General features: G+C 35.7%; 1 protein-coding gene across 1 annotated transcript; it reads left to right on the top strand.

Annotated features, from left to right (window-relative positions):
* The first annotated feature begins 1,855 nt into the window (after positions 1 to 1,855).
* Positions 1,856 to 26,883, top strand: Ts (Thymidylate synthase). Its single transcript, XM_090382378.1, has 7 exons — positions 1,856 to 1,962; positions 6,206 to 6,333; positions 12,353 to 12,532; positions 16,768 to 16,938; positions 19,517 to 19,617; positions 24,020 to 24,166; positions 26,746 to 26,883. The coding sequence occupies exons 1-7, from the start codon at positions 1,901 to 1,903 to the stop codon at positions 26,881 to 26,883; spliced, it is 927 nt and encodes a 308-aa protein (XP_090238504.1). The 5' UTR covers positions 1,856 to 1,900.
* The last annotated feature ends 407 nt before the right edge of the window (positions 26,884 to 27,290 follow it).

The raw sequence follows: 27,290 nt of genomic DNA on the forward strand, positions 1-27,290 counted from the left end.
GATGGGGGTTAGAACCCTCATTTAACCTGTTAAGATGGGGGTTAAATTTAACCTGTTAGAATCATGGGGGTTAATCCCCATCATTCTAACAATTTAATTGTTAGAATGATGGTTCTAATGATTGACTGATTAACCCCCATCATTCTAACAATTTAATTGTTAGAACCCCCATCATTCTAACAATTCAATTGTTAGAATAATGGGGGTTCTAACCCCCATCATTCTAACCGGTTAGAATTCTAATTCAGGTTAGAATTCGAACAATTTAACATGTAACAAATTAACATCTAACATGGGGGTTAATCCCCATCATTCTAACAATTTAACCCCCATCATTCTAACCGGTTTCATTCAAAATTCATAGAGCCATACGGTTAGAATCAGGTTAGAATTCTAACCTGAATTAGAATTCTAACTCAGGTTAGAATGGGGATTCTAACCTACGATTAGAATCCCCATTAGTTAGAATTCTAATTCAGATTAGAATTAGGATCCTGAGTTAGAATTCTAATCTGATCTAATCTGATTCTAATACGGTTAGAATTCTAATCTGAATTAGAATTCTGTTAAATTCTGTCTAATCTGATTCTGTCTAAAAATTCTGTCTAATCTGATTAGAATTCTAACCGTAGGTTAGAATTCTAATTCTAATTAGAATGCACACCCAGGGTCCTCAGCTGGATATCATCATTCTTCTCTTTCTTGGTGATTCCCTTCTACTTCTGACTCTCTCTCTCTGTCTCTCTCTCTCTCTCTCTCTCTCTCTCTCTCGGGTAACTTGGAAAGTTTTTTTGGCTGGTGCAGCATAAGCCTCAGGCTTCCTTGCACTATATGGCTAGTAATAATAATAATAATAAAAAGCGGCACCGGTGCCGCTTGTCAAATTCTAATTCTAATTAGAATTCTAATCTAGAATTCTAATTCTAATTCTAATTCTAATTCTAGAATTCTAATTCAGATTAGAATTCTAACCGTAGGTTAGAATTCTAATCTGAACTAGAATTCTAACTCAGGTTAGAATGGAGATGTAATCATTGACAATCACCCCAGGGGCTCACATCTGGTGAGTATGGGTTTGGCACACCCAGGGTCCTCAGCTGGATATCATCATTCTTCTCTTTCTTGGTGATTCCCTTCTACTTCTGACTCTCTCTCTCTCTCTCTCTCTCTCTCTCTCTCTCTCTCTCTCTCTCTCTCTCTCTCTCTCTCTCTCTCTCTCTCTCTCTCGGGTAACTTGGAAAGTTTTTTTGGCTGGTGCAGCATAAGCCTCAGGCTTCCTTGCACTATATGGCTAGTAATAATAATAATAATAAAAAGCGGCACCGGTGCCGCTTGTCAAAAAACACTATGTCACTATATGTCACTGTAGTCCCTTATGTATCAGCTGACACTATCATTATAAAAAGCATCATTTGTTTTTATTTAATGGCATACGACCACTCAACCCAGCCTGACAAACCAGGTGCCTACTCCCTACCATTTCTTGTAAACACAAAGGCGAATTGTGCATAAGCGATTCGTGTTATATAAGATATCGTTCTCCTATTTATATAATCGTGTATGATCGAATTCGTGTAGTGTAAACACGTGTTATACGAGGACTGACTGTATTTTGTTTGTTTTTCCAAACAATATAAAAGAAAAAGTATAATCTGCTGATTTATTGAATGATGTATAATTAATCTTACTTCATTCAAGAGGGAGCTGCGGCATCCAAATTCGCGGCAATTTTAGAGTGCTTTTTTTTTTATTTCGTTTTATGGTTTTCTTTATAGACTACTTTTAATACTAGAAATTTATTATTATTTTATGAAAATAGTTTTTCCAGAAATAGTTAATAATGTGTGATGCTGAAAAGAATGTAAATAATGCCGAGGTGCTGGGTGAAAGTAATGAAAAAATGGATACAATAATTACACCCCAATTTGATCCTGCTCTTAAAGGAAACCAATTACTCGAAAGGTAACGTTGTGTTAAAATTAAACTTTTCTTTAATTGTTACAATAAATGCTAATATTATTGTAGTATTGGTATTATTGATACTGTGGAAACCTGTTTGGATAGACAACTACAAGATTTTTTTGGCAGGAAATAAAGCCTTGGAACCTCATTGGGAAAATTAATCTGTGTTGCAGGAGACTGTTGCAAAAGAAATTCATTTTTATTATTATTAGTGGCACACGTTGTAAGGAAGAAAACTTATAAAGCATTCGTTGCATATTATGCTATCAAGTTTACATTATATGTATTACTTTATACCATTCGTAGAGTATTAAATTAGTTGTAGCCTCGCTAGAAATAAAACTTCGGTAAAACTCCAGATGGCAGAGATTCAGAAACGGGTACCTTCCAGACTGCTAGCGATAACTATGCTAACATAACTGTTTTTTCACTAGCCAAAAATGAAAGTATTTAAAAAACCACCACACTTCTTTCCCGAATGTGGCCATGCGAGCAACGTGGTGACAAGTATACCCATAATCTGTAATTCAGCCAAAACGGCTTAGCTAAAAGAAAAAAAAAATGTACATCAACCTACGTGATTAGAATATTAAGGCTACTTATATACCACAATTAAAACCCTATAATTCCGCTTCCATGCACTACACTAATTACGTGATACGATATTCGCGGCAAATTCTCCGTATGCCATCTCCCAACGGAATTCGGGAGCTACCACAGCAAATGTTTCGGTCTCTGGTACCTCTGGACAGCTGTTTGGTGTACAATACCTTCCAATTCTTGATGTTGTCTAAAAAGTTCTATGAACATTAACTTACAAAATCTCTAGCCAATTTTAAAAATAAGCTAACAAAAAGTGACTAGGGCTGTTAAACTATTTTTTTAATACAATTTAATATGTTTAGTAAAAAAAAATGGCAAAATTAGATGTTGAAGTTATAAAACATATTTCATAATTTAAGGTAATAAAATAGGCACCTGTGAGGTGATCTGATTGAGGTGTTTAAGACTTTGAATGCATTGAGCAAGCTCGATGCAAATTAAATTCTTCCTCTTGCACAGATTATGCTCATGAGGAGCATATATTCAAATTGAGGGAGAACTGTTGCAGAATAGATGTGCAGAAGTTTGCCTTTAGCCAACTAGTTGTTGATTGCTGGAACAAACTTCCATCTGATGTTGTGGAAGTGGATAGCTTGAATAAATTCAAGGAAGAGCTAGACAAACTATTAGAGGGAATGGATAGGTGGAATGAGACTTTTTTTTTGGGTTGATGCTGTATAAGTTTTTCTTGCATCATTTGCCACTACTAATACTAATAAAAACAAAAATTGAGGCTTTGTGAGAGAGCATTATGTAGCATCTCATGAAATCTCATGTTGCTTCCGTAAAGGCGACTACAATGGACTGAGACAGTATTTAAATTCTATACAGTGGGACCAACTGATGATGTTACCAACAGCAAATTCAAAATGGGAAGCATTCAAAGAACTTATCTTGGAAGATACTAGGCTTTACATACCAACTAAGAAATATTGTTCAAAGTTTAGGCCAAAATGGATGTCAGATGAACTAATGAGGCATATGGCAGAGAAGAAAAATGCATGGGATACTTACAAATTAACACATGACACAGAAGCCTATGATAGATACAAGTTGATATGCAACCAAGTTACAAAGGAGGTTAGGCAGGCGAAGGCAGATTACGAGAAATCTTTGGCAAGGGATGCAAAAAAAACAGCAAAGAGTTCTTTACTTATGTAAACTCTAGAAGGAAGGGGATGAATCAGATTGGTCCACTTGATATTGATGGGTCAACTGTTGATGATCCTGCTCAGGTAGCTAACAAACTAAATGAATATTTTGCATCGACATTCACACATGAGGAGTTTTCAGCAAGGGGAATGCCAGCGGTGTATTCAACTCTAGCAGTAAGCTACAGAATCTTGAAATAACTGTGAGTAAAGTGGAGGAGAAACTGTTGAAGATAAACACAAGAAAGGCACCCGGGGTGGATGGGATCTATCCAGTTATATTAAAGGAGGCAGCAAAGGAAGTAAGCAAACCCTTAGCTATAATTATGAGAGCTTCCTTGGACTCAGGGGAGGTACCCATAGACTGGAAATGTGCAAATGTGACCCCAATTCACAAAGGAGGATCAAAGGCTGACACAAGTAATTATAGACCTGTGAGCTTAACTTCTGTTCCAGGAAAATTAATGAAGGCACTGGTTAAAGAAGCACTGCAGGATCATTTAGACAAGACTTCAGTTATAGCTCAGACACAGCATGGTTTTGTTAAGGGGAAGTCTTGCCTGACCAACTTGATTGGATACTATGATGCAGTCACAAAAGAACTGGATGCAGGGAATAACTTTGATATTATATACTTGGATCTTAGAAAGGCTTTTGATACTGCTGCACATGGAAGACTGCTACACAAATTGGAGCAGTGTGACATTGGAGACAAATTGCTGCTGCGTGGTTGAGCGGGAGAAGACAGACAGTGGTAATCAATGGACACTGCTCATCGTGGACTAATGTTATTAGTAGAGTCTCTCAGGGCTCAGTGTTGGGTCCATTATTGTTTTCTGTATTTATAAATGATATTGATGATGGTATATCAAGCTTAATGTCCAAGTTTGCAGATGATACATAGGTTGGCAGGGTTGTCAAGGACACTACTGACACTGTGCTGCTGCAACAGGATCTGGAAAGGTTGAGGAGATGGGCTGAGAGGTGGCAAATGAAGTTTAACATTGACAAATGTAAAGTACTACACATGGGAAACAGCAACCCCAGAGCAATGTATCAACTCTGTGGTACTACACTGACAGTGGTAGAGAATGAAAGGGACTTGGGGGTGGTTGTGCAGGCAGATATGAAGTTCTCTGAGCAGTGCAGACGGGCTGCAAGAGTAGCTCATGGAGTATTGTCAATGATATACAGGAATTTTTCCAGCAGGGATAAGGAGGTGATTATTCCATTGTATAAGGCAATGGTCAGGCCACACCTAGAGTACTGTATACAGGTCTGGAGGCCTCATTTCAAGAAGGATGTAGAGCTGCTGGAACGAGTACAGAGAAGGGCAGCAAGATTAGTGAATAGAACAAAGGGGTGCTCTTACGAAGAAAGGCTTAAAGTTTGCAAATTACAGTGTCTGGAGACTAGCCACCAGCGAGGTGATCTGATAGAGGTGTATAAAGCCTTGAATGGTTTAAGCATGCTCAATGCTGATGGGATTCTTCCTCTAGCTCAGAAAAATCACCTGAGAGGGCATAAATTCAAATTGAGGAAAGACAGATGTAGGATAGATGTGCGGAAATTTGCCTTTAGCCAGCGGGTGGTTGGTTGGTGGAACAGACTCCCATCCCTTGTGGTGGAGGTTGATAGCCTAAATAAGTTTAAGGCTCAGCTGGACAGGTATTTTCAACGAACAGAGGGGTGAAGTGGAAGTGGGTTTTTTTTTTTTTTTTTTTTTTTTGGCTGATGCTGCATAAGCTTGCTTTCTTGCATCAAATGCCTCTACTAATGCTAATGCTAAAAAACAGCAAGAGAGATCTGATATTAAGACCCTGTTATTGTTTTTTTTTTTTTTTTTTTTGTTATAAATGTGACAATGTGGGAATCTAAGGATCACTGTTATGTCTTTGCATTGTCATGTAATAAATAATTATTTAAAGAAAAATAATAATGAAATAAGTGAGGAATACTACTACCACTGAAGTGTAAACATGATATAGTAACAGTTTTGTATTATTGTTAATCTGAAAGTATGGGACAAGTGTAAAGAAAGGACTGTTCATATGTATGCAGTGCAATCCCCTAGGCTTGCAATGTCAGTATTGAAACTTCTGCTTTAATTAAAAATAAAATTCATCTAAAAATATTTGAAGAACTTAACTGTTCTTCAAATGTTTACTAGTTGTCAGGTAATTAATTTAGAACAATCAGTTACAGCCATCTAGTGGTGAAGTGGGTAGTTTAAATAAATATTCAAAGGGCTAGACAAACTGTTAGTTAGGATGCACAGGTAATATTGAAAATGTTGTGTTTTATTTTGTTTTTTTTTGCTGATACTGTATAAGCTTGCTTTCCTGCATTGTTGCTGCTACTAAGAAAGATAACATTTTAAAATTTTTAGAATGATTTTGCTTGACTGAAATTATTTAATTCATAACTTTTTTTTTATTGTTGCTGGACTGCTTTCTTTTTAATCGTATTATAATTGTTATTTTCTGTAGGCATGAGGAATATCAGTATCTTCAACAAGTTGACTATATTTTGAAACATGGACATAGGAAGGAGGATCGTACTGGTACAGGAACCCTCTCAGTCTTTGGGTCGCAATCAAGATATAGTCTTCGTGACGGTAAATGTGTAAAAAAAAAGTATTATCCAATATCAAAATTAAAATCTTATGATTAAACCAAAGGGCTAAAGTTTATTCAACTTTTCTTTATATTAACATATTGCTTATCTGAATATTTTTGTTTGTATGGTATTAAAAGAGCATTTTGCAGCTTGATTTCCCCCCCCCCCCACCTATTTCAATGGAATTAGTGATCATAAAAAAATTTTTATGATCACTAATTCCATCCCTCCCGCTTCAGTTAAATCAGTTTATTTGTGATGATCATTTAATTTTTATAAACCAGTTTACTTTTGAGGATTTATTTCAAAATATATAGTGTTATTTACCATTTTTAAGAGTAACTAGGAAACCCTATCATCTCTGAACTTGCTTTACTAATAATGTACACTTTGCTACCATTAAACTTTCATAGCAGCCTTCCACTTTGACCGTTACAGTTATCACCATGGTTATGAAAGCTGTTCTTCCTGGTTTTTTGGAAAAGCTTGAGTTTGATGGAAAGAACTGTTATTGGTTTTTTTTTATAACATGGTCAGTTTAGTTTGTTTCAGTGAGGGGCACATGGCTTTTATCTCTTGAAAACAGGCACACTGACTGAAGGATACGCTCTTTTATAGACACAATATACTGAAACCCCATAGCCTTATTGCTTTGATACTTAGCATGCAGTCACCAATTTCCTGCCGTTGTGGGTAGCACAGTTGGTAGAATCGCCGTCCTCCCCACAATGGGTGAAAAAAAAAAAAGACTTCGAGTCCCATCAATGATGTGAGGAATTTTTATGGGGGCCTTTTTCACAACATGGTTGAGTTAGTCGATCTCAGGCACAGGTAGCATGGTTTTCTTTCTCCTGGAAACTTTGGGTTTTCGTCCAGCAAACAGAAAATCAACCACATACACACACAACTTACAAACAGTATACACTAAGCAATATGGCCTTAGTTGCCTACGCTGCTAAAACCTCATTATAATAACAATAATCAACTTCCTCTTATGCAATATGTTTAAACATGAAAGGCAAACTAAGTTTTATATATTGAAAGAAATGATGTTTGTTGTATTCAGAATTTATTTGAAATTTCCAGTCATGCAATTTAGCTTCCATACATAAGTTTGTTTCTGTTTAAAAAAAGAAAGAAAAGTTTTCAGGCTAAATTTTTTACTTTGAGAGAACCAAATAATGGGTTTTTTTTTTGTTTTTTTTTATAGTGTATAACTAAATTAATTGACCTTTTTTTATCATTTAATTTCTTGAACACGTAGTGGTTTTAGCAAAAAACTGAACAACTTTTGAAAACAGGTGATGAATTTAAGCCATTTATGTTGATAGACTAGTATTAAAAAAAGAATGCATGGTTTGGAGTTCTTGAAGCTTTTAAGTCATCAACTAATAAAATTTGTAGTCTCATAAGCTTTCCAAATATCATGGATTAGAGCAAAACTTCAATATCTAGATCTAATGGGTTTTCTTAATGTTGTTTCACTCTATTTCATGAGCTTTTAGGCACTGAATATGTTTTTTTTTTGTTATGAGATTACAAGGGAAGATTGAAAAGTTCATTTTGGAAGTGAAATATTATATAATCAAATGGATTTTATTTTTGGACATAGTTTTCTTGAACTGAAATGCAATTAGTACAGCTATGCTTCAAAGCTTAGCTCCAAATTGTGTATGTATTGCTGGGGGAGTGTTGTTCTTGTTATCCCAAAGTTATTGGGGGTATTATCATAAAGAAAAACTGCATATATTGCTAGACACACCAAAAATTTCTTGAAGTGTTAGGAAGATGAGCATTTCCAAACAATCTTTCTGATTTTGGTCTTTGGATTAAAACAACGGCATCGTTCATCCATGATACAAAATCTTGTGTTTAGGCAGAATTCTTTCAAAAATTTTGTTGGACTCTGCATTCATGTTGCCTATTGTGGGTTTTTTTTTTTTTTTTCATCGCATCTCCCTCAGCTTCAAATGAATCAGTTAATTTTGATGTGTACTACTATATGAAATGCCAACAGACCTGGAGATTCATTTGACAATAGCATGCAGTGACAGATTTTGATTAGCCATTATTCATATTACTTTCCCTTTTAGCCGACCGGGCTAACCGAGTGGGTAAAGTACCTGCCCGGCAACCCAAAGGTCGCGGGTTCGATTCCCGCCTCAGGCTTGGATCAAAGTACTGCAAAAACCTTGGGAGGTGCAATATGGCCACAGAAGCCGATGCGCCAACAACTACCAAATAAAATAAAAAAAAAAAAAAAACTTTCCCTTTGGCTTTCTGAAAAATATGCATTGATGAGTGCTGTACAGGTTGGATTTCTTGTGCAAAGATCTACTACACTTCAATTCCATGCACAGTGCTCTATGAGCATATATTTCTATCAGATCATTCCTTTTGTACCAAGGTCTTTTCATGGTGGTATGCGCCAACAACTACAGAAGCCGATGCGCCAACAACTACCAAATAAAAAAAAAAAAAAAAACTTTCCCTTTGGCTTTCTGAAAAATATGCATTGATGAGTGCTGTACAGGTTGGAATTCTTGTGCAAAGATCTACTACACTTCAATTCCATGCACAGTGCTCTATGAGCATATATTTCTATCAGATCATTCCTTTTGTACCAAGGTCTTTTCATGGTGGTATGCGCCAACAACTACAGAAGCCGATGCGCGAACAACTACCAAATAAAAAAAAAAAAAAAACTTTCCCTTTGGCTTTCTGAAAAATATGCATTGATGAGTGCTGTACAGGTTGGAATTCTTGTGCAAAGATCTACTACACTTCAATTCCATGCACAGTGCTCTATGAGCATATATTTCTATCAGATCATTCCTTTTGTACCAAGATCTTTTCATGGTGGTATGCACTTTGGACTTAAATAAAATAAAATAAATTTTCTGTTTATACTGAGAGATGACCAAAATTATCCGAATTTGCACGTAAATATAGTGGATTCCGGTTATTTGGGCCACCGGTTAATCGGGGCAGCCGTTTATTTGGGGAAAATCTTAAAAAACAAAAACCAATCGAGAAAATAGCCAGGGTTTATTAAATTGGGACAAAATGCCGTTTAATCGGGGCAGGAGACCTCAGCACTGAAGATTACCCTACGATTGTCTCCGACCGTACCATGTAGTTCGGTTGGATTTCTGGAGGTCACAACCATAAAACAATAAAAACAATTAGCAGTCACCTGTTTATTGGGCTTTTCTGTTAGTGCAATCTATCATAAACGGACAGTAAACTCAATCTTATTGAATTTGCGGTAATACCGAAAGCTGGAATTCTGTGAGTTATTATGGTAAAATGTGTTTACACTTCCATGGAATCATCAATCATATAAAAAAAATAATTTTCAGAATCTTCTCTTCATTTCTATTTTTAAAGCTTCGTAATTTGTTACTCCGTTCTCACTTGCGCGTGTTGTGTTACTTGCAATTTGTGTGTGACGTGTTTTTTTTTTTTTATTGATTGCTTATCTTTTTACTGTTTTAAATTTTAACCCCCACACACAAATGTCAGTGAATAGAAATGTCAACTAGTTAGTATGTACATATTACAGTACGTATTAATTATTCCGATTTTCACGTATCATTTAATTTTTTAATTGGTAAGGTAATAAAGAGTAAATCTGTGCTTAATATACATACTTAAAAAGGTGTGAAAAGGAAGCTTCCTGGCGAAGACACTGCAGATTCAGAGAGAAAAAAAAAAGCAAAAAAAAAAAGCAACATCGATAAACAGAGGCAGACCCAGTCCGCCTCTGTTTATCGATGTTGCTTTTTTTTTTTTTTTTTTTTCTGAGTCAAAAATTATTACAAAAATTCTTAAAGATTGGGTCAAAAATTCTTACCCGGGAAAATTTATAGAGGCCTCATACTACGGTTTATGGCCAAAATCACACCGGCCTCCGGCCCACCGGGATTTCCCGGGGAAGGCTTATGGCCAGTCCGCCTCTGTCGATAGAGAAAAAATGTGAAACGCTTTGAGCGAAATGAAAGACCATGTGATATTGCACGTGCTACAGACCTAAATGAGGCAACGCCGAGAATTACAAAGAATGCAGAGAAAATAAAAACAACTTTCATAGCAACTCAAAGTGTAATTAAAATCCATTAGATTAAGACGCAAGAATTGGAAGAGATGGAACGGCTGTCATCTGTTTGGATAGAAAAATCGAAGCAAAAGCATTAGCAATATTTTATTGCGACTTACGTATTATAATTTATACTTACGTATTATAAAATACGTAAGTATTTTATTACGACTATTTTATTTAATATAATAATTTTTTTACGAATAAAATACGTATTTTATTCGTAAAAAATACTTTTTTAGTATTAAAAAATACTAAAAATACTTTATTATAATATAATAAAAAATAAATATTTTTTATTATTTAATATATTATAATAAAAAAAATATTATAATATTATTTTTTATTACGTATTTTAATCGTTATAAAATACGTAAGTATTTTATAACGATTAAAATTACCCAATTATTTATTGTTTGATAATGTTTTGGTTCCAAATGTGTGTTCAATCTTGGGTGGTTGGCACCTAACCCCACTTTTCCCATAGGGCCTGTTGTTTATATTGCACGAGGGTTTCTAGGAACACAACTATCGTGCTATACGAGGATAGACTGTATTAGCATTAGTAGAGACATATGATGCAAGAAAGCAAACTTATGTAGCATCAGCAAAAAAAAAAAAAACTCCCATCCATTCATTCCAAATTGCCTGTCCAGCTCTGCCTTAAATTTATTTAGGCTATCAACTTCCACAATAAAAAATGTAAGTCTGTTCCACCAATCAACTACCTGCTGGCTAAAGGCAAATTTCTGCACATCTGTTCTACAACTGTCTTTCCTCAATTTGAATCTATGCTCTCAAGTTCTTAATCTGAGCAAGAGGAAGAATCCCATCAGCATTCAGCTTGCTCATCCCATTGAAGGCCTTATACACCTCAATCAGATCACCTCACAGGTGCCTACTCTCCAGGTGCTGAACTTAAGGCAGAACTTAAGCCTTTCTTGTTAAGAGCACCCCTTTGTTGCCCTTCTTTGTATTCATTCTAGCAACTTTACATTCTTCCTAAAATGAGGCCTCCAGACCTGTACACAATACTCTAGGTGTGGCTGGACCATTGCCTTGTATAACAGGATAATCGCGTCCCTGTCCCTGCTAGCAAAATTCCTATATATCATTGACAGGATTCCATGACCTGCCCTGGCAGCCCATCTGCACTGCGCAGCAAACTTCATGTTTGACTGCACATTGCCCCCAGGTCTTTTCCACTTCCCTGAGCGTAGTACCACACAGTTGGTACATTTATCTTGGGTTATTGCTATTCATATGCAGTACTTTGCGTTTGTCAATGTTAAACTTCAGTTGCCACTTCTCAGCCCATTTGCCCAACTTATCTAGATCCAGTTGGAGTAGCATACTGTCTTTACTGTTGTTAACAACCCTGCCAACCTTTGTATCATCTGCAAACTTGGACATTAAACCTGATATACCTTCATCAATATCATTGATAAATATATAAAACAACAATGGGCCCAACACCGAACCTTGGGGAACTCCACTAATAACATTTGACCACAAAGAGCAGTGTCCATTGATTACCGCTCTCTGTCATCTCCCACTGAACCATCTGTTTATCTATTATACTAATATTTTTAACTACTAAGTAGGCATTTAATTGGTGACATTGATCATGTATTTAAGGTTTTAAAATAGTAAGGTAAACACTGGGTCATTTTCTTTTTCCTAGACAGTAAATACATACAAGAGATGTAAATTTAAATTAAGAAGGGATAATTGCAGACCAATTTTAAAAAACTGCTTTTAGCTATAGGGTGACTACTGGAACAGGTTCTAATCTAATCTTGTGAGATTGGACAAGTACTTCAGTTAAAAGAAATGAAGGACATATGAGTTACTGACTGATATTTTATTTTAAGGCTTATGCTACATTGTTTTGCCAATATAATGATTTATATTTCAGGTAATTTTCCTCTTTTAACTACTAAACGTGTTTTCTGGAGAGCTGTTGTAGAAGAATTGCTTTGGTTTGTTCATGGCTGTACAAATGCCAAAGAATTGCAGAACAAAGATGTTCACATTTGGGATGCTAATGCTACCCGAGACTTTTTAGACAAGCTTGGTCTGACAGAAAGGGAAGAAGGTACAGGTTATTTATTTATTTTTTTTTTTTATTATATATTACTATATACTATATATGACTAATAAAAGTTAGTGGATATTTTGAAGGTATCAAATTTTTTTTTTTTTATATATATATCTCTCTCGAGAAACGGTGCCTTAACGTGGCGAGAGAGTTTGCGTACGTTAAAGAAACTGAAAGCTATACCGTCGGGAGCTGTATGCTCCCAGAAGGGCCTCCCATGGCGGAAAGGTTTCAGTGGAGACGTCAGACGAAACCCGTTTCAAAAGGTCCACACACGACCTTTTCAACTAAATTGTGATCCAAGAAAGCAACGGGAAACTACTTGGATTATCCTTCCCTTGAAAACTTCAATGATAGCAAGCAAAATAAACCACGGCCCCGAGTCTCGGTGTCCCTTGAATGGGACAGGGGTGCTAAGAATCTCCGAGCTTGCGTCGAAGAATTTTCTGAAACTAGCTACATGGAACGTTAGAAGCCTACTACAACCAGGAAAACTAGCCAATGCTTTACAAGAAATGGAACGCATTAACATCAACATACTTGGGCTAAGTGAAACCAAATGGCCTGGAACAAAGAAGTTTATATCAAACGACCACCACGTCTTCTGTTCCGGAGGAGAAGAGAACACCAAGCAGACGTACGGCGTCGCTTTCGTTGTCCACAAACAACTGGCCAACAAAGTCACCAGTTTCACCCCAATATCGGAACGAATCGCACTACTACAGCTAGCAGGCAACAAGATCAACCTGAATGTGCTCCAGGTCTACGCACCAACAGCGGACAAAGACGATCAAGAAATTGAATTGTTCTACGACAAGCTAAGCAACACTTTAAAGTCCCTGAAGAAACACGACATGACGGTCATCCTCGGTGACTTTAATGCCAAAATCGGTCAAGGAAAGCTACAAAACATAGTCGGAGAACATGGCTTGGGGACACGGAATGAACGAGGCGACAGACTCGTCCAGTTCTGCCAGGAAGAAAAATTTAGCATTGCCAACACTTGGTTCAAACTACCACCTCGACGACTATACACCTGGACCTCACCACAAGACTCTGACAACAATATCGTCAGGAACCAAATTGACTACATCTTAATCAACATCAGATATAAGTCAAGTGTCCTCAAGGCAAAAACTTACCCCGGAGCTGACATATCATCAGACCATAACCCAGTAATAGCAACACTACGTCTCAAATTACGAGCAGTCAAACGCACAAGCACAACAAAAAGAATCGACCTGGAGAAACTGAAGAACAACGCCAACAGGCGACAAGTACAGCTTCATCTGAACACTACAATCCGATCGATCGAAGCAGTAACAACAGACGTGCAAGCATTCGGGCGTTCACTCAAACAGTGCATCAATGAAACAGCAGAAACCCTGCTAGGACATCAGGCGTCGAAAAAGAAACAACGGTGGATGACCCAGCACATACTAGACCTGATGGATGAACGGAGAATATTCAAAAGCAACAACAACCGGGAAAAATACAAAGAAATACAACAAAAGATCAAACAGGAAATCCGGAAGGCGAAGGAAAAATGGATGGAAGATCAGTGTGCAGAAATCGAAGACCTAATCAAGAAAAATGACAACTTTAACCTGCACAAGAAGCTTAAAGAAGCTGGAAACATCTACAAACCGGCTCCTATCCCAAGCTTATATACGGACAACAATCAACCTATACTAAGCAAACAAGCCAAACTTGACACCTGGAAGAGCTATATATACAATCTGTTCGGCACCAACAGAAAACCGGCAGAAACGCAACAACAAACACAGGAAGACAATCTCCACATATTAACATCTGAAGTGGAACAAGCCATCCGAATAACAAAGCCAGGCAAGGCCTGTGGACCTGATCAGATTCATGTGGAACTGCTGAAACAACTAGACTACAGCAATATCCAACAACTAACAAAATGGTTCAATCAAATCTACAACAACAACGACATTCCATCCGAATGGCTCCAATCCATCTTTGTGGCCCTACCAAAAAAGGCTACCAGCCGGAAATGCGAAGACTTCAGGCTGATCAGTCTGATGAGCCAGGTGCTAAAAGTCTTCCTCAAGGTGATTCAGCAAAGGATAAGATGTAAGTGCGAAAGCGCACTAGGAAACACACAGTTCGGATTCTGCAGGGGACTAGGCACCAGAGAAGCAATTTTCTGTTTACAAATATTGCTACAAAGGTGCTATGAACATCAAAAAGACGTGTATATATGTTTTATTGACTACGAGAAAGCCTTCGATTCAGTAGACCACGACCGCCTAATTGACCGACTAAGAAAACTTGGGCTTGAAAACAATGATATCAACTTTATTACAACTCTCTACTGGAATCAAACAGCCCGGCTTCGCTATGACAACGACCTGACAGACCCAATTCCAATAAAAAAAGGCGTTCGGCAAGGCTGTCCATTATCTCCCATTCTTTTTAACATCTATTCGGAAATGATCTTCGACCAAACACTGGCTGACAAGAACATCGGCATAAAAGTTAACGGACACTACATCAATAACTTAAGATATGCCGATGACACAGCACTAATAGCGGATTCAGAACAAGATTTACAGACCATCTTGAACGAAGTGGACATAGAAAGCCAAGCATGGGGGCTACGAATCAACAAAAAGAAAACAAAGGTGATGAAGGTCAGCAGGACTGCAAGCAAAATCACAATCAAACTAAACAATGAAAAATTAGAGCAAATACACCGCTTCAAGTATCTCGGAGTACTCATTGATGACCAGCTGAACCATGAGGCCGAAATCAAAAGCAGAATTGAACAAGCCAGGCAGGCGTTCACCAAATGGAGAACCCTCCTCACCGACAGAAGCTTGAACATCATGCTCAAATTACGCACATTGAAATGCTACATCTGGCCAATACTGCTCTACGGTGTAGAAACCTGGACTCTAACATCAGCCACTACAAAAAAGCTCCAGGCCTTCGAAATGTGGCTCTACCGAAGAATGCTGAAAATTCCGTGGACAGCCAAGATAACCAACGCACAGGTCCTGCAGGACATGCACACGGAACGGGACCTGCTCAAAACCATCATCAGCAGGAAATGCAAATACCTAGGTCACATCGCTAGGAACCAACAAAAATATCACCTACTACCACTCATCCTGGAGGGAAAGATCGAAGGCAAGAAACGCCCAGGCAGACCGAAAATGGCATGGCTAGATAACATCAACACCTGGCTTCACATGACAACAGCACAAATTCTACACGCAGCGCTAGACAGAGAACAATATCAAAACGAAGTTGCAAACGCCATTCGGCAGCATTAAAGAAGAAGAAGAGATATATATAATCAAATCCACCAGTTTTTATCCATTCGTACTGTATGTTTGTTCGTTTGAAGCTCTTTCCACTATGATGGTGAAAATTAGACATGCTAGAATGACGATTCTTTTACCATTTTGAAATTTAGCTAGTTGTGCTTATTCTTTTCAAAATTTTCAAATAAAAAAAAAAAAAGGTAAGTGAAAAAGTCCAAAAGATAAATAGTTATCAAAAGTAAATAGAACCTATTCTTAAGTCAAATCTCTCAAATTTCAGAACGAGCAACTGTTGTAGTGGCTGAATAGAATACACTGGTTCTTCTTGGATTACAAAAGGTATATGGCTTTTGTTATAGCTGGAATTTTTTTTTTTTTTTTTTGTTTGTTTAATTTCCTATCACTTTTTATATTCTTATAGTAACTGTCCATCTGTCTGTCAGGTACAAGAACTTTTTGATCTTATCTCAATATATTAGCAGGTCCCAACCTGTGCCACAAAGCCATTCCTGAACTCTGATCACACTTCATAGAAATCAGTCAGGTCTCCTCTCAGGTGCCTAGATAATGGTCACACCAGATTTTATAATGAATATGTGATTTTTATTTTCCCACATAAAAGTTGTGAAATTTATTAATTTTCTGTTTAAGCATTGCTGTTTTATTGAAAATAGTGCACTTTTGCAAGTAATATATGTGACTTGGTTAAAACGTTTGCTTATGTTTAACCCTTTTTTGGCAAGATTGATTTCTATGTATGTGCTGATATTTCTTGCTCAGTTGTCACATTGAGGTTTACAGTTTCATCCTATTACCCTTTTTGAGGAACCTTGATTTAGTCAAAATAAACACCTTGAAAAACTCAAATGTTAATATGATATGCAACAAAATACATTCTTTTTCAAGGAAAAACTCAAAGCATTTCATTTTCAACAGGTGATTTGGGTCCTGTATATGGATTTCAATGGAGGCATTTTGGTGCACAATATAAAGACATGCACACTGACTACAGTGGAAAAGGAGTCGATCAGCTGGCTGAGATAATTACGACAATCAAGACTAATCCTAATGATAGAAGAATTATTCTGTGTGCTTGGAATCCAGCAGGTAGGTTAATTTCCCAACGAGAAGCTTGTGGACTTGGCAGCTTGGACAAATTAAAATTTTAAATTTTGATGGAACTAACAATTGCTGAAATAAAATTTATATATTTTATTTGAATAAACAGGTTTATATGTGCTTTTTCAGACAACAGCGTGAATTCTGAATATTTCTTCTATCCAGCCAACGATTTCTGCTTATTACTAATTTTATTATTAATTTTTCCATTCAGCATTTCTGCTGTCATACTGGTACATTACTGTTCTAGCCTTGTAGCTAGTAGCTACCAAAGTGGAACCTCAGTTATCGGAGGTGAATGGGACAGACTATTAGATAACAGAAACTAGACTTTTTCACCTTTTTCTAAGGGTTTGGGGTTCGTTTATTATCTAATCTTGTTGCTCCAACAAAACTGTGCCCTTCCAAAATTGAGATTTCCAAACCTATATGCAGTACTCAAGATGCAGCCTAACCATTGTCTTCTGTAATGGGATAATCACCTCCCTGTGAGCTGTTGTATCAGCCCTGTTTGTGCTGCTCAGAACTTCATGTTGGACTTAGAATTACTTACTTTCACTAAAAGGTATTATACAGTTATAATTTCAAGTCTTATTTAATAACTCTCAAGTGAGAAAGCAGCAGTATAAAACTGTTTACAGTGACAAATTTCCACATGTTCCAAATAGAATCATGGTATCCCATTGGACAGGCTGGACATTACAATCAGGGCCGTGAGCATTTGCGGGGCCAGGATCTCCCCAATTTTGGAAGACCCCAGTGCAGAAGTATTTGTGCTGTTTGTTTAATGTGTACTTAAATTTGCCATCACAAATCAAGCTCAAGAATATTTTTGAAACTTTTTAATGTATGTTATAGTTTCCAATGATTATACCAGGTGTTACTAACATGTTGTTTGTTTGTTTGTTTGTTAGGACATTAGCAACTAAGGCCATATTGCTCTGGGGATATGCGGTGGTCATTCCCTGACCTTTCTGCAACCTCCGTATTTAGTGGTCATGGGCTCGAACCCAGTCTAATCAAGAAGCATGTGCCATGCACTGCTGCTCCTGCCCACCTGGCTACGGAGGCACCATTACTAACATGTAGATCGCCATGTAGCTTCATGTTGTGCTTTTAGATATTGGAAGCACAATCAGTGAATAGCAACCAAACGTTTTCACCTTTTTCTTAGGGTTTGGGGTTCATTTATTATCTAATCTTGTTGTTCCAACAGAACTGTGCCCTTCCAAAATTGAGATTTCCAAACCTATATGAATACCTGAAGAAATGGCAGTCAGAATGTAATATCAACAAAATACATGAACCAACTCTATTTTCTCTCTGATAATTGTAATTGTGGTTTTTTTTTTTTTTTTGTTTTTTTTTTTTTTTAAGGAATTCCAATGGTTACATTGAAATTTGTACTTCTGGTTTGAATGCATAAAATGTTAAGTACTATGTTTTGAAAAATAATTTTAAACCAAGATAATTTTTAAATTGTGCTTTAATCTTTTCTGTCTTTTTGCTTTCCTTAATATAAATAAATTTTGCACTGGATTTTATGTATATTACCTGTAGATACTCTTGATAAGAAATGAAGGGTCCGGCTCTTTGGTATATCTCGTGATACATTCTTCACATCGAAGTTAAGAGTTAAAGGCTTTGCTTTAACTGCATTTTCATTCTAAAAACAAACATATGATCATATTTATATTATACTGCAAAAAAAATCGTTATCTTACTATTATATTGTTTTTATGTTAATTATTATTTTTATTTGTTTTTTTATACTATAAGCCAGCTATGCAGAGAACTGAATCCAGTTACTGAACTATAATGTGTCCTCCTCCTCCTCCAAAGGTTATTAGTAAATTATGATAAATATTCGTGTTGGCACCAACCAGACAGGAAATGCAGCTGAAAAATTTTAATATAGTAAAAGGAGCAAAAAATACTCTGCCTATATATAAAAATAATAACTGGAAAAGAAAGAAAATACCAAAAACTAAAACAAAGCAGTATGTTTATGTGAAAGTTTAGTTTCCAAGAAATGAAAAACTGAAGTGAATGGAAAAGATTTCTGGAATACCAGTGAAATGATATGTTTTCTTGACTGGCAAAAGCTGCTACAAACTGAAATAAAATTTTCAGAAAGTAAATTGAATAAAATGAAAAACAAAGTAAAATTTCATTTATTCTTCATTAGAAGAATAAATGAAAATACCTGAACAAGAACAGCTTGGCTCCACTGCCCCAACTTTTCAGGATCCTTTCATTTGCTCTAGTTTTTGAATTCTTGGAACCCTAAAATTGCTAAGAAACATTGTTTCGCTGGTTTTTGGCATTTTTCCTTCTTTTTCTGTTATTTTTTTTTCTATTACTGCCAAACTTTATTTTAAAATTTTCAGCTACATCTCATTTGGTTAGTGTCAACAAGAATATTAATGTGCTCATTGAACTTGTACCATTTTCAGATTCTTGACAAAAAGCACTAAATTTTAATAAATGCATGTTCAGAAATTAATATGTAAGACAAATCCATAAGGTTTTATCTTAAGCATTCTTTTTTCTTTATCCTTTCCAGATTTGAAACTGATGGCTCTACCACCATGCCACTGTTTGGCCCAGTTCTATGTGAGTAATAAAGAATTATCTTGCCAGTTGTATCAACGCTCTGCAGACATGGTAAGTTTTTTTTCTTTTAAGCATTATTACAACATTGTTATGATTTGATGTTTGCTTATCACATGCATCCTCATTAGGTCATAAAGAACGTCACCAGAATATCACTTTCTCTCTCAAATACAGAATGAGAAACTTGTATTTCCATTGGGCAGTAACTTAGGATACATGCAATATGCAGACATCCTTCCAATAGCTGCCTTGTGGCTTATTCTAAGAAACTTTGCTTTACTATGAACATTATTCTGGCATGTATATTGTAATACTGGACAGCTGTAGTGAGCTGAGTGGACAAAACCTGTGACTATGGTGACATCTTATGTGATATCTGTAACCTACTTGTTAATTTCAGGTGCCTAGGATTGTGGTAGCACATCCTCATTTGTTAACACTAATCCTAGGCTCATGAAATATTAAGAATATTCAAAAAGCTACCACAACCATGGTCATCTTTTTTTTTTTTTCTTATCATTTTCAAACAAATGATCAGAATATTGAAGGAAGCTTCTTGTTATATTCTGGGATAGCCATTCATTGGCAAGAGGCATTTGTAACAATTATTTTTGCAAAAAACTATGTAATATCACTTAGTTTACAATGTACCATGCATTTTTCCTGGCAGCATATGGATGTAGAGTACATTACACCAAATGTATAATTCCATCAACAAACCCAATGGCAGCCCTTTGTAATGCCAAGATGCCTATACTGTATATAAAATGTTACTACATTTTGTATAGAGTATAGGCAGTGTACAAAATACAGTATACAGTGAAACAAGTAAGAGAATGAAAGATCAACGTAAGGCTATTGATTTCCATGACATCCATGTAAAAGCATATCATGGCAATCAATGAAGCTAAGTGAGAAATTAGAAATTACTTTATGAGTAGAACTGTGGCTATAATGCCAATCCAATGAATGAACAGATTGTAGAATCCATGTGTTACTATTGCAGAAAACTGTCTAAATCACTTCAACCAGTCACTATCAAATACAAGTATTCAAAATATTTTATTATTTTCTGCGGGCTCCAGTTTCCCCTATCCGCCGCTGAAGAGTAGCTGTAGAATATTTACAATTTGTGGTTTTACAAAACATCTTGACCCACCAACTTCACAGGAATTATTACAAACAATAAGTCTCTTGCCTGAGACCAGTGTAGTATAGCCGCACATTTAATTATACTGTATATCCATAACACTTGCAACTCAGTTATTACAATTTGTTTAAGGCACCAATTTCTACATTAACCTTCACAACTTATACAACTATACAGATAGAACCTTCCAGTTCGGTTACAATGAGGTCCGATATATATCTTACAATTTATACAATTTAAGATTTACAATTTATGCACCTTATTAGAGGCCGAAGTCCCAGGACACCGCCCACCCAACAGTGAACCCGGCACATCGATTTATGTATTCTAAACAGTAATATTGCCTTCCGGCAATAAACACAAATAAATTTCCTCATCAGGGGTCTTGTAATAATTCGATTAATATCAAGGCAATATATACAGTGGTAGTACACTTATTAGATAATTATTCTCAAGCGGAAAGCCTTGTCTGCAAAGTTAGCCAGTGCCTGATAATTTTCTTTACATTCTAAAAACTTGGTGAAGTTATTTACATCATAAACTTCGGGCAATGCTTGAAGTTCAAATCGAATGTCTACATAATATCGACATTCTAAGATTATATGTTGGACTGTTTCCTCTGAGCCACATTTACAAAGAGGAGACGCAGCCAAACCCAGAGTAAATAACTTTGAGTATAGGCTGCCGTGCCCAGATAGAAGGAAAGTTAGGTGAAGACCTGGGTTAAACCAGGGCCAATGTTTTTTGTCAAATTTGGCAACTTGAGGTATAAAAAGGGTAGTAATTCTTCCAGTGTTAGCATTAGTCCATTCGTTTTGCCATTCCTGGAGGAACTGGTTTCTTAATCTAGTGTTGTCGTCTTTCACTGGCATGTCCAGGTTAACAGAAAACTGGTTGAACTGTGCTGCAATACCCTTCCTTCTACAATACTGAAAGTAATTGTACAGCACTTCATATTTAATTGGTAGTTTACCGTTGATTACCTGTAGTGCCAACGTTGAAATTGTGCGACAAGCTCTTGAAGTTGCAATCTGTAGTTTAGGTTTCTTTCTTTATAGTGCTTTTGGAATCTCACTACAATCAGCTTCTCTTGTATTTTTCCGAAGACTGGAAGTAGAGCGATTGAGCAGTATGAATTTGCTGTTTTGTTGGGATTCTTGATGAGTAATTTAAGATTTGCTTTTTTCCCAGGAGAGGGGGAGGATCCATATTGTTGGCAGGCATTAAAAAGGTTCATCATCAGTTGGGGACAGATGCTCCAGATTCTTTTAACTATGGTAACTTCTAATAAATCCAGTCCAGGGCATTTGCCATCACGCAAAGTCGCAACAGCAAGACTTACCTCGTGTCTGTCAGAATCACCTTCATGGCTTTGGCCTACGTAGGAAGGATGTTCTAAACGAATGCCTGTTTGTACCAGACTTTCTGGTACAGTTTCATCCTGCATAATCAATTCATCCAAAATTGTTTCCACAGTCTCGGCCCATGTTAGAGTTTCGGAGCTATCAGGTCTAAGTACAGAGGAGAATATTTCCCCCGGATGAATTTTGTCTAGAGTCAGCTTGTAGATCAAGCCCCAGGGCTCCTGGTCCATAGTTTGTTTAACTAAGCGTTCCCAAGCGGAGCATTTTTCTTTGTAAATGTTGAAATATGTTCTACCAAATACAGTGAACACAGTATGCAACATTTCCATGTTGTGCAAAAACTGCAGTCTACAAGAGATCATCAGAGAGGCAACTTGTGCAAGGACAGCTGGAGCTCTCACTCAAGCCTGAGCCTGGTGCCCCAATGTCAACATCGCATTAATAAGGACACATACATGTGACAGACTACCCAGACACTTGATGAAGAAGGAGAAGTATTGATTTTTCTCAAAGCACTGTGATTATAATTTTCATTAGTTGACTGGTGCTAAAACTATGTTTTCTGCTCTAAAATGCAATTCTATGAAACAGCAAATTAGTGAGAAAACAAGTTTAAATAGTGTGTATGTTACAGTGAAATCAATTAATGGGTTATTTTTAATAATCAGCAATAAATTTAGTGAATGTATATGTTTCTCACATTTACCAGTCATTCTATATAAACAAATATTAGTGGTGAGTATTTTATTTGTTGTTGTTATTTGATTTTTAGGAGCATTAGCAACTAGGGCCATATTGCTCTGGGGATATGTGGTGGTCATTCCCTGACCTTTCCGCATCCTCCGTATTTGGTGGTCACGGGCTCGAACCCCGGTCTAATCAAGAAGCGTGTGCTACGCACTGCTGCTTCTGCCCGCCTGGCTACGGAGGTGACATTTTATTTGTGACTGGTATCCATTTCACCAGCCCAGAATGTTCACTGTTGCCCCCACATAGTCTGATAAGTTACAATTTCACTCCCTTAAGAATAAATAAAAATCGAAAACAGGTGAGCTTACATTGCATTAGAAAGATGCAGTTAATCTGTTGTTTTCTTGTTACTTAATCACTGTTATTACATTTCCTTTTTTGGAAATGTAAGCAAAAGATGATGACGAACAATTGTTTTTTACATAGCTTGTCAATAGTCAGGCAGACTGAATCGCTGTTGTTGTATTATGTTTGCCATTTGCATTTTGATTTTCTAGTAAAGAAGCAAAAGCCAAAGATAGAGAAGACAACACTGAAGCAAGTAGGTCAGACAATAATTTTAATAATAATGAAGGTTATTTTTCACATTGTTATTGTTGTTTTCACAAAATCAGGGGAATTAGCTTATTTTATATCCAAAACCAGTACAGTGTGCAGAGAAATTACTTGCAGTGCAAGAAGAGTCCATAACGTGAGCTCAAGGGTGTCAAAGATATGTTTATAATTAAAAATCGAATAAGTGTGAATGTAAAAGTAATGGAAGAAAGTGCAATTCAGGGTGTCATAGTAATCTTGCTTGTTTTAATAAGTAATGATTTTACTCCTTTAACAATAAATTAATACTAAAAGGAGGTGAGCTCAGCCCCACCACATGAGAAAGATTCAGTTTCTTTTATGGAGAAACAAAAGATGATAATGAATAATTACATTTTCCCTATAGCTTAGCAATGTTTTGCAAGCTGAGTATCTATAATTGCATTATGGTGTTGTTGCATTTAAGGTAGTTTTATCACTGTTATCATATAATATTATGTTTTTACAGCATGTGATTCTAGAAAACTATTAATAACCAAAGTAATTTTCAGGATTTTTTTTAATTAAAACCACAAATGATTTAAATTGAATTTGTTTCTGTGTTTGATCATTACTTCCTTTAAATCAGATCTATTATATTTTATTCATATTTCAGGGCTTAGGAGTTCCTTTCAACATAGCCAGTTATTCATTGCTGACATATATGATAGCTCATATAACTGGGCTAACACCTGGTGATTTTGTGCACACTTTAGGAGATGCACATGTGTATATAACTCACATCGATGCACTTAAAGAACAAGTATGTTTTTTCTCATTTCCATTCTCTTAAGGTGACTTTCATTCGTAGCTTATTTGTTTACATATTTGAAGTTATAAATAGTCAAAATTTTTACTTTTTTTTAAATAGGTTTTTTAAATATTTGATGAGTATTTTTAATATTCTTCTGATATATGGAACATGATAACACTTTTCAGTTGTAAAGTATTTTTAAATGGATTACTTCTGTACAGTCACTTTTTACTGTAAAACTAGAAGTGTGTTTTATCTAACTAATAAAATAAATTGGTGTGGTTAATATTCAGTGGCTTCCTGAAAGTAGTTTTCTCATCCTAAACTCGTTTCAAATATGATTAATACTTAGCTAAATTGTATATGTGATATAAAATTTATTTAGTATTTTTTTTTTTAGTATTATTTAGTATAATTTTATATATCTATACAGTAGTGTGCAAAAATATGAAGCAACTAGTACCTCACAAGTGTTATGCTGGAGAAAAGTATTAAATTAATTGATCAAATGATTATATATTTAATTACTCCTATATTTGTAGTTTAATTATTTATATCAGCAGTGGATATAATCTTATTAACTTAGTAAAAGATTAGTTTACTTCTAAAAAATTTGGAAGGAAATATTCAAAACTGACCATTTTACTACCTTGCTCTGTGTGCAACATATTAAAATAAGTATTCTTTATCCTTCCTAAGTGGGTTTTTTTTTTTTTTTTAATATCATTGATCAGTCTTTCAGCACACACTTTAGAGCTGCACATATACAGCCTCGATTAACTGGGACACTTCAAGACTCCAAATTTAAAAAAAAAAAAAAAAAAAAAATCAATCAGAAATCAAAAAATTCAAGTAATAACTAGAATAGGTATAAACAGATATTTTGCAAATTGTAAATAAGTGACAAGCGGCATTATAAGTCATCACTGAGAGATTAGTGTACCTATCATCTTGCAATCCCCGCTGTCTTCACACTCGCCGCTCAAAAAAAAGAGACCAAATGTTTAGTTTGTTTTAGCGCGTCGTGTCGATTGTTGTGTTCCATTGCAGTGCAAAAGGACAAATTTTGTTTCGTTATTTATGTCAGGGATGTCAGATTTTTTATTTATTTGTTTTTGTTTAGAAATTGCAAAAATGATGGTTAAATGCAAAAGAGTTGTGTTTTCAGTTAAACAAAAACTTAGTTTGAAAACGGTGCATCTGTTAAATCTCTAAGGAACCATTATAATTTTTTTTTTTTTTTTTTTTTTATGAAAACCCCAAACACGAAAGGTATCAAAACCTATAGTACTTAGTACCGTGCATGGGTTGAAGGAGAAGTATGAGGGGAGGGGGATGCTGGAAACTTTGCTCTAGAGACTAAACATGGGTTTCACCACTTCAAGTCTCCAATAAGCAAAGTGGTAGTATGTTGGTGACCAAACCATACGCAACATCGTAAAAAATAAAGGGAAGCTAGGGGAAGCTATTAGATTTAAAATCGACATTGTAAAAAAAATATAGAAAAGCTATTAGACTTAAAATCGACATCACACAAAATAAAGGGAAGCATCATATTGGACACGCGAGTAGTGCATTGTAAGTTTTTTCATTTTTTATCTATCGCCATATTTTTTACGTAGGTCACTGAACATTTTTCGATACAGTAAGTCCTCAACTTATGCAACTACGGTTTTACATTAATTTTTTTTCACTCAATTTTTTTTTTTTTTTAGGATTGTAAAATTTAAAACGAACAAAAATAATAAATAAATAAAATAAGCAATCAATAACAACGATCATGGCACGCACAAATTACACAAGTGAGATACGGAGTAACAAGCAAAAAAATAGGAAAGAAGAGAAGATTCTTACAATTTATTTATGGGTTTTTTTTTTTATATGACTGAAGATTTCAGTGAAAGGGACACATTTCATCATAATAACGTAAAAACCCACACAATTCCACCTATCAGTATTATCACAAATGCAATAAGATCGCGTTTATTACCCATTTATAATTAGATGCACGAGCAAAAAAAAAGTCCAGTAACCCGGAAGGTGCAAATTGTTTAACGGCAGTGGCCTCCAGAAATGTGCTTTAGTAAAATGGGAGTTTGCACGAGGTGATAATAGTGTGTTTCCCACTTAACCCTGTGAAATTCTTTTCAGAAAATTTCATTTTGGCCGTTATCATTGTGCTGACTAAGAGAATAAGTGACAGTGCTACTAGTAAATCTATCAACAAAAGGAAAGCCATCGATTTGGATCAGAAAATTAAACTAAGAAGGAAGTATGAAAATGGCCAAACATTAACAAGTATTGTGCAGAATTCAGATTTGTCGATAATAATATAGTAGCGATATGTTATTAGTCATTCCCGAGTTACGTAAAACTTGACGAAGTAAGAAGTCCTGGAAAGTATCTCTTACGTATGTCGGGGACTTTTGTATTTTTGGATTAACCGGGAAATCAATTATCTGGGATTTGTTTTTTACCATCTGTCCCGGAAAATCAAGAGTCTACTGTATGTTGATAATTTATAATTTTGTGAAGTTACCTGTTATTCCATTTTTTTAAACTGTATTTTATACTTTTTTTGTTTTCAGTTAACGAGAACTCCACGTGCATTCCCAAAATTAAAAATTTTGAGAGAGGTTCAGAACATAGAAGATTTTGACATTTCAGATTTTGAACTCACTGCGTATAATCCTTATCCAAAAATTAAAATGACAATGGCTGTTTAGTATTTTTTAATTGTTAAAGTGTTGCTTTTATTTTATTTTTTTGTTTTGGTTTCTATGTAACTACTTAGGTGCTTACTTGTGATGTATAGTTTTATAATTTTTCTGATTTAGTTTTGTATAATTTTTATTGCATGAACATAAAGGAACAAAACATAAGTTTTCCCCCTACAGGGCTAGAACGCTGCATATGAGTAGGGCCATATGCAGCATACTTATATATTCAATACAATACTCATACGGTGGGTTAGGTTCCAGACCCCACCAAAAAGTGTAGCATAGTCTTTTTTTTTTTTTTTTTTTTTTTTGTTCACTTGTGAATGCATATAAAGTCTAATAACATGTTTACACTGTCATATACTGTAAACCGACTGAATCACCCACAATAAAATGGCACCTGATGCCCTTCT

This window comes from Mastigoproctus giganteus, chromosome 10, assembly GCF_048544385.1.
Source record: "Mastigoproctus giganteus isolate SK-2022 chromosome 10, ASM4854438v1, whole genome shotgun sequence".
Classification (NCBI taxonomy): Eukaryota; Metazoa; Arthropoda; class Arachnida; order Uropygi; family Thelyphonidae; genus Mastigoproctus; species Mastigoproctus giganteus.